Below are 15,313 nucleotides of genomic sequence, written 5' to 3'. Positions count from 1 at the left end.
GCTGTTCCTTCATCATCGCTGGGTCAAAATCCTGGAACTCCCTTCCTAACAGCACTGTGGGAGAACCTTCACCACACGGACTGCAGTGGTTCAAGAAAGCAGCTCACCATCACCTTCTCAAGGGCAATTAGGGATGGGCAATAAATGCTGAACTTGCAAGCGACACCCACATCCCATGAATGAATAAAAAAAACTGGATTGATCTTACTAAGAGCTGGCAAGGGCTCGATGGGCCGAATGGTGGCCTTCTGTGCTGTAACCATTCTTTGGTTCTATTGTATGATTCTATGTAATTCCATATCCATTACAGCATAATAGAACACTTACTAACCTTCTCCCTGGGAAGTTGTAACATATGCTTGGCTGTATCTTTAATCATAATACATATTTTAAGCTTTATTACTTTATGGTTGTTAATTTTGATTGAAGGAATCACTTCCCTTGGGACTGAAGATGAACTGCTTACATGCTGAAAGCAAAAACAAATGCAATTTTGCAAATGAATCATGATTTTTCTTTTCTTTAAATGAAACAGTAACTTACTGGAGGTTTGTGCTGAAGGTGAGTAGGAGACCTTGAGGACCCTACAGACACTGGCAGAGTATCAATACACCAAGATTACAAGTGATGCTTTTGGGGCTGTTACTCAGATGTTATGATAATCATATAGATGTATACCAAATCTAATTTGCTATAAACAAAGGCGGGTAGGCAAAGAGAAGTCAAGCGTCTGGAGCTTGGAAATGTAGACTTCAAGAGCTGGAGTTGGACTTGACAAAAGGCCAGTGTATTCACCGTGGAAAGGGCCAGTAAAGTGGACCTGTAGGATAGGAATCTCAAGGCATAGGCAATGACAGAATAAAGAAGTTGATCGGCTGGGAGAAAAGGGGCCTCTGAGTACGACAAGCAGAAAGTTTATATAAAAAGACCGGAAGCAAAATAGGAACTAAATGCAAAACAACAACAACTTGCATTTATATAACACCTTTAACGTACGAAAACATCCCAAGGCGCCTCATAGAACTATAATGAGAGAAGAATTCACACAGCCTCAAAGAAGGAAATATTAGGAAGGGTGACTAAAAGCTTGGTAAAGAGATAGATTTTAAGAAGGTTCTTAAAGGAGGAGAGATAGGTAGAGAGGCAGAGAGATTTAGGGAGGGAATTCCAGAGTTTGGGACCTAGATTGCTGAAGCCACAGCCACCAATGGTAGAGTGAAGGGAGTGGGGAATGTGTAAGAGGCCAGAGTTGGGGGAAAGCAGAGTTCTTGGAGGGTTGTAGGGCTGGAGGAGGTTACAGAGATAGGGAGGGGTAAGGCCATGGAGGGATTTTCACGTGGATGAAAATTTTAAATTTGTTGGATTGGGAGACAACATAGCACAGGGGTGATGGGTGAGTGGGACTTGACGCGAGTTAGGATACGGACAGCAGAGTTTTGGATGAGCTCAAGTTTATGGAGGGTGGAGAATGGGACATCGCCAGGAGAGCATTGAAATAGTTGAGTCTGGAGGTGGTAAAAGCATGGATGAGGGTTTCAGCAACAGATGGGCTGAGGGTCAGAGACAGGCGATGTTATGGAGGTGAAAATAGGAGGTCTTTGTGATGGAGAGGATATAGGTTGGAAGTGCAGCTCGGGGTCAAATAGGACGCTGAGGTTGTGATTAGCCTGGTTCAGCCTTAGACAATGGCTGGAGTGAGGGATGGACCGGTGGCTAGGGAATAGAGTTTTTGGTGGGGACCAAAGACAGTGGCGTCAGTCTTCCCAATGTTTAACTGAAGGCAATTGCAGCCCAATCAAAACTGGATGTTGGACAAACAGGCTGAAAACACGAGGCAGTGGGGAGGTCGAGAGTGGTGGTCGAGAGATAGAGCTGTGTGTTGTCAGCGTATATGTAAAGCCTGATGTCCTGTGTTCAGATGATGTTGCTGAAAGGCAGCATATAGATTAGGAATAGGAGGGGAGCAACGATAGATCTTCGGGGAACTTCAGAGGTAATGATGTGGGTCCAGGAAGAGAAGCTTTGCTGGGGATTATCTGGCAACGATTGGATAGGTAAGAGTGGAACCAAGAGGGGGGCAATCCCACTTGGCTGGACAACGGATGAGAGGCGTTCGAGGAGGATGGTGTGGTCGACCGTGTCAAAGGCTGCAGAGAGGTCAAGAAGGATGAGGAGGGATAGTGCACCACAATCACAGAGAATGTCATTTAAGACTTTTATTAGGGCTGTTTCTGTGCTATGGCAGGGCGAAAACCTGAATAGAGAGGTTCAAGTATGGAGTTGCAGGAAAGATTTAGGATAATAAAGCATAGATGTTAAAACTGAGGATTTCCTTTGAGGTCCCTGATACCATCAGATTTCTAAATTTTACTATATTATTATCTGTATTAATACATTATTTTTTATTGCTATATTAATGAAACAATTTCTGCACTATTCCTTTGGGCAGCTAACATTACCCTAAAATTCACATCAATGGTGATATTGGTGACGAACGCTCCCCAATCCTCCAGTGGCAAATTCACACCACAATTTGCTGCAAAAATAATTAGAATACGCTGCAACAAGCATAGCAGCGGATCAGGAACGGTGCAGTCAATGTCTGATACACATCCAAGGTACCGGGGCCCAACACAGAACGGAACAACAGGTTATTTAAAAGGGACTCGTTTAGGAGCAATGGCTCTGATAACGTGGGGATGGGTTGCAGTATGTACGGAGAGAATGTCCAGGTCAGGTTTAATTTGATTGATGAGTTTATAAATATATAAATTGGCGTTACGAAGGGATCCGTATACATAGGGTTGACCCCCCAAACTGCTCTCGATCCCTAATCATATTTAATTACCAAATCCATGCTTAGCGCACAAGCTCAATATAAAAATAATATCAGTTAGGGAAAAATCAGTACATGCTTGGCTATCAAAAAACTTATTTTATTACTTAATTGAGATTTTGAAGTTTCTAGAACAAGTCAGTGAAGATGTTACCCTCAGGCAACCTGCTGAGTGATTGAATACTGATTCGGAGCCCTCCAACGCCATTCTGTTATGGTCTAAGTGGCTGTGGCAATCATAGCAGCGTTAATCCAGCAAATTTGACCTCGCCATTGATTTTAATAGAGGGGCAGAGCTATGATAATTAGCTGTTCAACTTTTTCAACCAGGGTCTCTGTGGAGCAGTGCAAAAGTCCCAGGAAATTATGGCGTGGTGTACGTAATGGCATAAGTTACTCATACCATAATTTCCTGGAATTTCTGCATCATAATGGCGTGCGCCGTAGATGCGCAATTTTTCAGCAAACTCAGGCCCAAAATAATCTTTTTGAAGTTAGGACAGAGAATCCTTGGGAGCATGTTAATATTTGCTGGGAGTCCTCCACAAAGACAAGTTTGCAAATTGCTGTTAAAAGGTTAAGTACAGATATAGATGATTGACTAATCTGTGAAATGTGGTTCCAGAGCTGCTGGGACCATGGATTTGTTATGCCAAGAAAGACCATGATAAGGATGAATAATGTAGGAGGTAAGTTTAGCTGTCTCTCTTGATGTATCTTTAGTGGTGGGAATGTGGGAGCACAGAAAACTTTGTAGAGCCATTTCTCTGAGAGCAGTGTCATGTATTGGTTAGAGTTTGTGATAGAGTGGGATGCAGTGGCCTATGGAAGGAAGGAGCATTATGGACAGAATAGCGTGTGGAAGGAAAATCTGGAGATCTGTGTACTGCTCCGTGATATGATGCTTTCTGCACAATGTTTCTTCCAAGTTACAAATATATTATTTTTTGATATTTTAGCCTTTATTTTGAGGCTTATATTGTGCTGATACCTTGGTAAGATTTGTAGTTAATATGCTTTTATAATGGCTTAAAATAAGTAGTAGAGTTCCAAATATATAGGGCAGCATAGTAGAACAAAAGGTCGTGCACCTTTCCCCAATGGTATATTCCCAATGTTTTACTATCTAGTAGGAGTGGAGGCCAGGCATTTCTCTAGCTTCAAAGATTGGTCACATAGTTGGCTGAAGAATAGTGAATGACACAATAAAACATATGGGGAGGGAGGAAATAAATTGTAACAAAAATGGTGAAGGAAAATATTTAACACTTACAGATTACGACATGTTATTATACAGAATAACAGCATTTACCAGCCTCCTTCTCCTAAAATTAAATAGCAGAAGGCTAAATGTTGCTAAGGAAGCTCAGTGGCTCTTTGCTCACCAATTTTTTTTTCAATAAACGTGATGGCAGTTCATCTACAATCCAAAAACTGATTAAGTTCTGCAATCAAAATTATCTGCCAGAAGGTAAAGGCATTTAAAGGAGCAGGAGAGAAAAGGACATAAGGTGAACAGAAATTGCTTTTTGCCGTGTGTGGTTTTTTTCATATAAAAGTTCGTAGACCTTATAGACCGTTGTATTTAAACATGTGGATATTTATGTCAGTTGACTTCTAAGTATTGAGCAGTTACTTTTCATAAGTGAACATGGATTTTACAAGTATAGGCCTACCTTTTGTGTTTATATACATTCTTTATATTTTGTGCTGTTTATATTTTAATGAATTGGCTATCACAGACATGTAGAGGAATTGCTTACACTACAATTCTATGATGAGGGAAAATCTGTCTTGACACCATCCAGTGACCTGCTAATATGGCCCAAACCCCCTCCTACCCAATGCTTTCAAAATGTCTGATAAGATGGCAAGAGAAAAAGGAAAGCAAAGCAAGCTTGAATTTTAAAAAAAATGTAATCAAAGGATTGGACCTCCTAGGTTACTGGATGGTTAGCCTTGCATCATAGGCCAGGAAACTTCCAACTTAACAACATATTGTCTAGTTTGGTACAGTTTATTAGGCATGCATGTGAAATAAAATTTTAATTTTGACCAGCAAATGGTTTTCTTTCACCTTTAACAGATTTTCACCATAGTGAATTGGTTGATCCAGTTCTAAACTGTATTTATTCAATAAATAATGTTAAATAACACATTTTCTTTTATACTATAACCCATAATCCTGAGAAACATACACTCAATAAAGCTTAGAATTCACAAGTGAAAAGTTTCTGTACACTTATATAAGAACATAAGAATAGGAGCAGGAGTAGGCCATTCGGCCCCTCGAGCCTGCTCCACCATTCAATAAGATTATGGCTGATCTTTGACCTCAACTGCACTTTCCTGCCCTTGATTCCTTTAGTGTCCACATAACTTTGAAAAAACATTTCTTGAGTGTTACCTATCAGCATACTTTTGTTTCAAGGAGATTTTAATTTGTGTGTACTCTCTTTTCTAAACCCACTCAGAAGAAGAGAACAATGTATACAACTTCATTAATAGTCAGCATTATACTGTGATGCTTGAGTGTACATTGTCATTATTATAAGCAGCTTAATGGGTCCTTGGACCCATTTTCTTTAACAGAGACCAATGTCATGGCAACCCACAATGAGAACCATGTCAGCATTTTTTCACTAGGGGATCTTGCACAATTTTTTTACATGGTCCCAGTATCAGAAAGAAGGATTTTCAGGCTGAAGGCTGGTAGTTGCCATATCTGGGAGGGGGCACGGGACTGGAGAATGGCGGCTGGAGTCCCTGAGGCTAGCTGTAAAGAGCAGAGCAGGTGCAGTTACAGTTTGTCTGAAAGGAAGGGAGTGGAGCAGGGCAGACCTGGAGCACACAGAAAGAGGGAAGAAGCAGATAAAATGCCCAAGGTCTAGGATTTACAGAGGAGAGAAGAAGAAACTATTATGGTAGCTGAAAATAGATTTTATTTGCAAAATCTGAATGGTCCTTGATGTCATGTGGTTAGCATCGACCAATTAGCAACATTAGAAACTCACTTGAATACTACAGTCACCCAGTATTACACACACACGGTTTTTAATAATGCAGATTTATCTTTCTCTGTTCAGTGTGTATCAGAAAAGGAATGCCACTTCTTCTGAATAGTTATTTTAGGATGGACTTTTCTGAATTGCATGAGAGCAAAGAATTATTTCATTGCATACAGTATGGATTAATGCAGCAGTGTGAGTAAATAGCACATGATATCGTAATATTTATTTAAGATGAGTGAAACTAACTTCAGGTAAGCAGAGAGATTATGAGAGAATATGAATTTAATTTCGTAAATGTGTGCAAATTGGCTGCCGTGTTTCCCTACATTACAACATTATACTTCAAAGGTACTTAATTGGCTGTGGAGTGCTTTGGGGTATCCTGAGGTTGTGAAAGGCTCTATCTTGAATACTGTACCAATTTCCTTTTTGCAGGGTCTCACTTAGAGAGAGCGTCTATCAGGAAGTTGCAGGTGTGCGCCCCACAATTTTCCATCCAGTAAAATTAATGGATAGAATAACATGGAGTTGCGCCTGTAACTTCCCAACAGGTGAAGCTCTGCATCAGGAGCCCACATTCCTAAAATTGTCCCTTTTGTGTCATAAGACTTCTGCAAAAGGATCCTTCCCATTTCTTTTGCTCTATATTAAAAAAGTAAATTTGAAACTATGGAATATTTATTTGGTTTTGCTCAAGCATTTCTAATGATACAAAATGGCTGCCGTGTTCCATAGTATATTAACTGAGATGCTTATTATCAGCAGTAGCATGTTCACAAAGGACACTAATGGTTTTTCTTCAAATTGAGGAGAAACATGAAGTTTTGCAGTATTATCTATTCAAAACTGCAGCATTCTAACAGAAAATGAAAAAGTTGTGCTGTGCAAAAAAAATACTTAATCAATTTTGGAGACTTGAAACAAGAATATCAATCTGAACATTTGACATACTAGAAATGATAGAAGCTACAATGATGTGACAATCAGTGATGTATTGGAAAATTAATTAAATGGAGGTGTTTTGAAATTCTTAGCATCTAATGTACGTAACACTTTTTTTGTATTTTTGGTATAAGTTCTAGAAGTGTATTTTCTTGAAATTTAAATTTAAGGATGCACTGCCAATATAATGCAACACCAACTAAAAAGTGAATGCAGGGATTCAATTTCAAATTTTCAAAAACATTTGAAATTTGAATTTCATCTGGACTCTACTAGTTGCTGTCATGCTTGAAAATGTAGTCCTCGTTACAGAAATCAAATTAATGTACTTTTTAAAATATCTGGAATGGAGAGAATCTCATCACAGGATGGAAAGAAAAATAAATCGGTTACATTTTTGAAGCTGAAACATAATATTGTGTATGTGCCTTGGGACGTTTTACTACATTAAAGGCGCTATATAAATGCAAGTACTAGTAGTAGTAGTTGTTGTTGTTGTATATGTGCCATTGTGCAGGAACCCTTCCATTGTAGCGAAATAGAATGCACTAATAGTAACACAGCTGTTGGAGATTCCAGATGTTCTTGATGTTGTAAACTTGAGCTCATCCAAAACTCTGCTGCCCATAACCTAACTCGCACCAAATCTCGTTCACCCATCACCCTTGTGATCGCTGACCTACATTGACTCTTGGTCCGGCAATGCCTCGATTTTAAAATTCTCATAATTGTTTTCAAATCCCTCCCATGTCCTCGCCCCTCCCTGTCTCTGTAACCTCCTACAGCCCTCCAAGAGCTCTGTACTCCTCCAATTACGATTTTCTTTGCTCCACTATTGGCGGCGGTGCCTTCAGCTGCTTAGGCCCTAAAGCTTTGGAATTCCCTGCCTAAACCTGTCCGCCTCTCTACCTCTCTCTCCTCTAAGACGCTCCTTAAAACCGACCTATTTGACCAAGCTTTTGGTCACCTGTCCTAATATCTCCTTATGTGGCTTGGTGTCAAATTTTTGTTTGATAATGCTCCTGTAAAGCACCTTGGGCTGTTTTACTCCGTTAAAGGCACTATATAAATGCAAGGTATTACTGTTATAAAGTAAATGCAGTTTTTAAATATATTTCTCAGCTCATTGTTTTCTTCTCCCCCCTCCACCCACCAGAGATTAACGCTGCGACATGTAAACAGTAATCAGTGTCTGGATGAGCCATCTGAGGAAGATAAAATGGTTCCTACCATGAGGGACTGCAGTGGAATCCGATCGCAACAGTGGGTGCTCCGCAACATGACACTGAGTGCCTAAAGGTGGAAGAACCTTCTCTGAGGCATCAGTTTCTTCAGCGCTCCTATTGCTAATCTTCACTTTGTATTTCTTTTAATATAAAATCTACGAAGAAATCTTGGCCTTCTGTGATCTTGAGTGAACTAAAACAAACTTTGGGAGCTTTTGACTGAACAGTTGGAAATACATTAGGAATTGCTCGTATCTCAACAACATGGCGTGTCTGCACATGCCCATTCTTAATTTGCATTTACTTTGGTAGAAAGCACATTAGAAACTATAAATAGCATGATGAGTGCTATTGCTAATACTATAAACACTTGAACTGCAACAGTTGATAAACATCCTCACAGTCTTAAAAGTAATAGCACTGAAAACCAGATTACCCAATAATATCAGTACAGAATCACTAAGAAATTGATATGTGCACAGATGCCTTAAAAGAATAGTTCAAGAACGATAATGGTATTTTAGGACAGCAAAACAAAGAAATCCAATTACTGTTCTAAATGTTTGGATTAGCCCTTCACTGAAGATAATCTGAATGTTGTTTACTTCTTGTGGTAGGTTTTAAATGGTATTGTACCAGAAACTCTATGAGCCACTTTTTTTTAACAGCGATAAAGTGAATACACCTGATTTAATGTTACTACAGAGTCTTTGTGGCCACAGGGAGTATATTATTGATACTTTTGGAAATGTGAGTAACAATTATGTATCCTACATGGGTAAATATAGGGAAACAAATTAGAGACCTTGCTGAACTGGTCAGATATCCAATAAACTGTATAGAAAGTAATTAATTTGCATCTAAATGCTATTTGAATATCAGTCACTGTTTAGTGAGAATATTCAAACATCACAACATAGATTATTGGAAAATAGAATATATCAGAATGTATTACTGACAGTTTTATATTTTTAAGTGGGACCCCTGTTTTTAGGTTGTAAATCTTGGTATTAATGTAGCAACAGTTCTGATTTTAAGATTACATTTTCAAAAAAAACAAAAGAATTTTAGGGCAATTGAATATGTGGTGTAATAAAACTGAATACTGATTGGCCAAAAATAACCTATAGCTATTTTTAGCTGACACCATTGGCATTGGCCAACTATGATAGGTAATTAACTGAAATCATCCTTTGCATATTTTGTTTTTATGTCACATTAAGTCTGCGTTTGGAATGCTTATGATGTAACCTGCCTCCTATGTGCTGTGTTTTGGAGCTGGATGGCAGCAGGTTTTTAAAACATTGGCTTCCTAAGGGAGCCATGGGATGACGCTGTTTCAATCTGTACAGTATGTGTAATATCAGTTGATGCCATAGCAGCTAAACTGAAAAACTTGGCCAGTGTTCATATCATATGTGCTCTGTTGCTTCTTTAGCAATAGCCTGCAGGTGGTGTAATTGTATTCTTCGCTGTAAATTGAGCCATTTGTACATTTTTGTAGAAATTAAATTTTATGAATAATAATTCCAGCATAATATCATTTTGTTTTAATAATTATCATTTGCAGAACTTGGCTGCAAATGGCCTATATGTATTTGAATTTTTACAATGTGAATGCAAGAGTGAATGCTTAAAAGTTTTATTATATTATAAAATTTCTTTTATTCTGCAGTAAAATGAAGGGAAACAGGTAATTTTCAGCTTAGGCTCTCTAAACAGAAAAAGCCAGTAGCTACGGTGAAGGACAAATCCACAACAAAAAAAGAATTAGATCAATTTGGTTTAATTTAACTTTTGCTTCAGTTTGACACTTCAGTTTGGAGGTGCTACAAGCATGTAGCAGAGGAAATATCATAGGGCAGATTACATTCAGGTATCTCTCCAGCTCCTTGTAGCAGTCAATTCAACGGTATCATTGACAGAGAACTAATTTCAAGTGTATCCCCTCAACTGGGGATGGAAGAAAGATATCCCACCAGGCATTGTGATGAGGAAATTCAGACCTTATGGGCTCAATTTTAAAACAGAGCCAGGAAGGAGGCGTGGGGGTCATACTGGGTCAAACCCCATTAGTACGGGTTTCCTGGACGTCCTTATGATTTTGACATAAGGACGTCTTCTATTTTTTTTGTCGGTTTCCTGTCCGACTGACCAGCCTGATTGACAGGTCAGGGAGAGGACGTCTTCAGGAAAGTCTTTGTATGGATTGGGGGGTGGGGGGCATGGGTGGGCACAGGGTCTCAAGTCATGCGGGATGGGATCAGGGGTCAGTTACAGGATGGGGGGGTGTCGGGATCAGGAGTCATCGCGGGGGTCTGCGATCTTTGAGGGGGAGGGTCGGGGGTGGGAGGATCGGAGTGGGGGGGGAGGATCGGGGTCAGGGGATCGGGGTTGGAGGAGGAGGATTGGGGTCGGGGGGTCCACGATTGGGGTGGGGGAGATCCGTGATCAGGGGTTGGGTGTCCGCAATCTTTGGGGGGGGGGTGGTCAGTGCAGGTAGGCTTGTTGGACCTGGGGGAAGCACTCCTGCTCCTCCAGGCCCACAAGCTGTGCCTTTCTAGGTACCTGCCTGTTAGTCTCGGGCCTTCTCGCCTCCTTTCACGAGGCGTAATACAGAAGGCCCGGTAATCCCAGCCCCCCGGGGTTGAAATCGGGAATTGGAGAAAAATGGAAACCTGAACCCTCCTTGAAAGGTTTTAAGGCCCGACCCGCCTCCTGGGAGCGAGTTGGTCGCCTGCCCCTCTTCCCGCCCCGGTGAAAACTAGAAATAGGTGGGTTGGAGGTGGGTCTTAAATGGTGGCAATTTTCAATGCCCCCCCCCGCCCTCAACCCACCCGTTTTTTACTTTGAAAATTGAGCCCTATGTTTTTTCTCCTGGTGGTAGAAAGATGAGTTAACATCCAATTTCCGAACAATGCAGTATGGTGGATGCCTTTAAGGCTATTTTATGACTTGCATGTCATTAAGAGGATGGGACCTTTTAGTTTAATGAATATATATATTTAAGTCCTCTAAAATAACACTTTATCTCGCCCCCCCCCCCCCCCCAACTCACCCAGATGAGTATAAACTTGTATATCCAGGATGGACAGGATCCATGGGGGGAGTCACTCTGGCTGCCTGCCTCTTTTCCGTGCCATTGTCCGTGCCCAGGTGGCCCTGGAGAGGGAGCAACGCGGTGCCCTCCAGTACGCTTGAGGCATTCCGCAACCGGTGGGCACCGCAGGGTATAGATTGCATCCTGAATGCTCATAACATTATGATTTAATTATTGTTTGAGTTACATCGAAATTACAGCCATTCGGCCCAACTGGTCTATGCCAGTGTTTATGCTCCACGTGACCTCCTCCCTCCTTACTTCATCAAACCCTTCTTTTCCTTTCTCCTTCATGTGCTTATCTAGCTTCCCCTTAAATGTATCTATGCTATTTGCCTCAACTACTCCTTGTGGTAGTGTGTTCTACATTCTTACCACTCTTCGGGTAAACAAATTTCTCCTGAATTCCTTATTGGATTTATTAGGAACTACCTTATACTTATGATCTCTAGTTTTGGACGCCCCCAAGTGAAAACATTTTCTCTACGTCTACCCTACCAAACCCTATCATTATCTTAAAGACCTCTATCAGGTCACTCCTCAGCCTCTATCCTCTCAGTTCTGGTATCATCTTTGAGAATCTTTTTTGCACCTTCTCCAATGCCTCTATATCCTTTCTATAATATGGAGACCAGAACTGTGCACAATACTCTTAAGTGTAGTCTAACCAAGGTTCTATACAAGTTTAACATAACTTCTTCCCTTTTCTGTTCTATCCCTCTAGAAATGAACCGCAGTGCTTGGTTTGCCTTTTTTATGGCCTATTAACCTGCGTCACTACTTTTAGTGACTTGTGTATCTGTACCCTTAGATCCTTTTGCTCCTATATCCCGTTTAGACTCTTACTATCCAAGTAATATATGGCCTCCTTATTCTTCCTACCAAAATGCACCACCTCACACTTATCTATATTGAAATTAATTTGCCAATTATATGCCATTCTGCAAGTTTATTAACGTCCTCTTGCATTTTGACACATTCTTCCTTTGTATTAACTACACCCCCCAATCTGGTGTCGTCCACAAATTTTGAAATTGTACTTCCGATTCCCAATTGTTAATCTAAATTGTGAACAACAGTGGTCCCAGCACCAATCCCTGTTGAACACCACTTCCCATCTTTTGCTAGTTTGAGAAGCTACCCTTACCCCCTAGTCTGTTTTCTGTTTTGTAGCCAGCTTGCTATCCATTCTGCTACCTGTCCACTGACTCCACATACACTGACCTTAGCCATGAGTCTACAATACTGTACTGTATCGAAGGCCTTTTGAAAATCCAAATATATTACATCTACTGTATTACCATTGTCTACTCTTTCTGTTATTCTTCAAAGAATTCAATAAGATTGGTCAAGCATGACTTTCCCTTCTGAAATCCATGCTGACTATTCTTTATTATATTTTCGTTCTCTAGATGTCTTTCTATTACATCTTTGAGTAAAGATTCCATTATCTTTCCTACCACCGACGTTAAGCTAACTGGTCTATAGTTCCCTGGATCTGTTCCATCTCCCTTTTTGAATAAAGGAATAACATTAACTGTCCGCCAGTCCTTTGGCACTATTCCCTTTTCTAGTGAATTTTTGTATATATATATATATATATATATATGTAATAGTGCCTCTGCTATCTTCTCCCTACCTTCTTTTAATATTCGCGGATGCAATCCATCCGGACCAGGGGTCTTATCCTCCATACTTTTGATTATGAAATTATCTCCCTCCTTTCTATCTTAAATGTTTTAATATCTTTTTCGATGATCTCTTCTAATGTCCTGCCCACCTTGTTAGTCTCCCTGGTAAATACTGAGGCAAAGTAACTATTCAATATTTCTGCCATTTCGTTGTCGTTACCTGTGAATTTATCTTGTGCATCCCTTAGGGGCCCTATCCCTAGACTGATTTTTCTTTTGTTATTTATATGTCTGTACCTTATTGCTTTTTATGTTCCTTGATAATTTAATTTTGTAGTTCCTCTTTGCTTTCCTAATTGTTTTTATGACTTCTTTCTTAACCTCTTCATATTCCTTTTTATCGTCCGCTCCTTCATTGTCTACATACTTAGAGTATGCCTTTTTCTTTAGTTTCAATTTTACCCTTATCTCTATTCATCCATGGTGTATCATTATTGGCTAGTCTGTTATTGATTTTTAAAGGAATATATTTCTCCTGAACTCCATTAATCACCGTTTTCAATATAATCCACTGCTGTTCTATTTCTTTGTCAAAATTTTTTCCAGTTTACCTGTTCTAGTTCCATTCTCATCCCCTCAAAATTGAGGTTTATCTTTGTTATTATTGTTCATTTATTGTATTTGTGGTGCCCTAGGGCTCTTGCCATAATGTTTTTTGCTTCCATTCGGTCACATTGAGGCAATGCAGTGTCACCCCTCCCCCACAGATCTACCAAAAAAGGCCTCAGATGAGTATAGCCAGAACATTTGAAGTTGGAACTCCTATTAAATGCTTCATGCTGTTACTTGGCTGTGGAGTGGATCTATTGAGGGCGAATTTGAGGCCTCCAGCCAGCACAAGAGGGGTTGTAGCACCTCAAAAATGGTGGGAAGTGACTTACTGCTCCGTTCCCGATGATGGTGTGACCGTCCTTATATTGCCCAGGGCCTACCGCAGGGTGGCCTGAGCCTCAGCTGAGTCAGGTGGTAGGCACGTTTAATATGACGTACATAGGACTCCGACTGCCATTTTAGGACAGTACTGGGCGGAGCAACGCCATACATGCTCTGCAGAGTTTCAGCTGGAGATCCAGGTGAAGAAGAGCCCAGAAGGCAAGTTTTTATATATGTTTTTCTGGGGCCGGTAAAAGCATAAACAGTAGACAATGTGTACATCATGCCGTAAAGGTTGTGTTTAAATATATAAATGTGGTTAGTAGTAAAATTTTGGAAAATAAAGGCTGGATTCTCCTCTAAATTACCACCCATTTTGAGGTGTGTTACAGAGTAAAATGGGTTCTTAAAGGCTATTGCCTCAAAACCGCTGCTAACAAACTGCACCAGAATTATCATGTCATTAAGACCATGATATAAGTGGCAGTATGAGCTGCAGGAATATCCTGATGTACTGACAGTCACATTTAGAAGTTGCTATAAAACCCTACTTGCAGACCAAAGTGCCAAATGTGATTAAGGTGATTAATTTAATTCCCACCACAATAATTGCCTTCAATTCATTTCTCCTCCACATGTCAACCCAGGGTGCCTTCCTTATAAGAAGGTTTACTAACTCTACTCCTCCTACGAGATGCTCCACTCGTGGCCTCGGCAAAGCTGGTGGAAGGCTGCTGTTGCTCATGTTGGGACCCTCGAGATGCTCATGGCCAATGACTTATGGGAGCTTGAGGCTGTGAAGGGATGGCTGCAGACTGCTACACCTTGGCTGCTGCCTGGGCAGTCTGACCTAACTGACTTCCTAGTGGGTATTGGTTGAGAGGGTGGTGATGGAGCAGACGCATTGACATTCTGAGAGAGGGTGATACCTACTGCTCCCATATTGCTGTTGCTATTCCAATTGGGCTGGGGCTCATCACTTCTACTGATCTGGAAGAACAGACTACAAAAGATGAGTGACATTTGTGCTCTGTGAATTATCCTGTGCAGATCCCTCTAACACACTGTCTGTACCTCGCAGGATGCCAATTTCTGTGCTGGTGCTTGGAAGGGAATGAACGAATAATGGTGCATCTTTGGGAGGGTTATCACCCTCTGTCTGTGTGGCTGCTTAAGGATGTAGAAAAAGAGCACAGGCACAAGTCTAAGCACGTAATGACAACAGTAAACAGTAGCAGATGAGTAGCAGCGCAATGAAGCACCAGGTTGTCATGATGTGTATGTATGGGCAAGGCAGTCAAGTAGAAAGAGAAAAGGATGGGAAAATGCCCAAACATCCTGCTGTGCATGCCTCCAGCCAGGTCAACTCCAATGCTTCATGTCCTCTCTGTACCAATGATGACGATGGCCACATCTTTAATTGGTGTCAGAATTTGCAATGCAGCAGGACCTACTCCTTCAGTTATGTGCCAGCTTTTCCTGCAAGAAGAGTGTGAGTGTGTTAGTGTGTGCCCTGTCATAGAGTTTTGAGAATGAGTGAGGCAGCTTAGCATAGTGTGTATGCTGAGAGGGAGAAGCAGCAAGTGTGGACAAGAGAGGGAAATAGTTCTGAGGGCAGTAGTGGGTCTTGAGTG

General features: G+C 40.8%; 1 protein-coding gene across 1 annotated transcript in view; it reads left to right on the top strand.

The window, feature by feature from the left end:
- The window catches only part of galnt13 (polypeptide N-acetylgalactosaminyltransferase 13), a 403,934-nt gene extending 394,424 nt beyond the window's left edge, over window positions 1-9,510 (top strand). The window contains exon 12 of the mRNA XM_067987444.1: window positions 7,946-9,510. Coding sequence (XP_067843545.1) covers window positions 7,946-8,086 — 141 coding nt within the window. The 3' untranslated portion in view covers window positions 8,087-9,510. The remainder of the gene's footprint in view (window positions 1-7,945) is intronic.
- The last annotated feature ends 5,803 nt before the right edge of the window (window positions 9,511-15,313 follow it).

The sequence above is a fragment of the Heptranchias perlo genome, chromosome 7, assembly GCF_035084215.1.
Source record: "Heptranchias perlo isolate sHepPer1 chromosome 7, sHepPer1.hap1, whole genome shotgun sequence".
NCBI classification, from domain to species: Eukaryota; Metazoa; Chordata; class Chondrichthyes; order Hexanchiformes; family Hexanchidae; genus Heptranchias; species Heptranchias perlo.
This window is presented reverse-complemented; position numbering and strand designations above follow the sequence as displayed.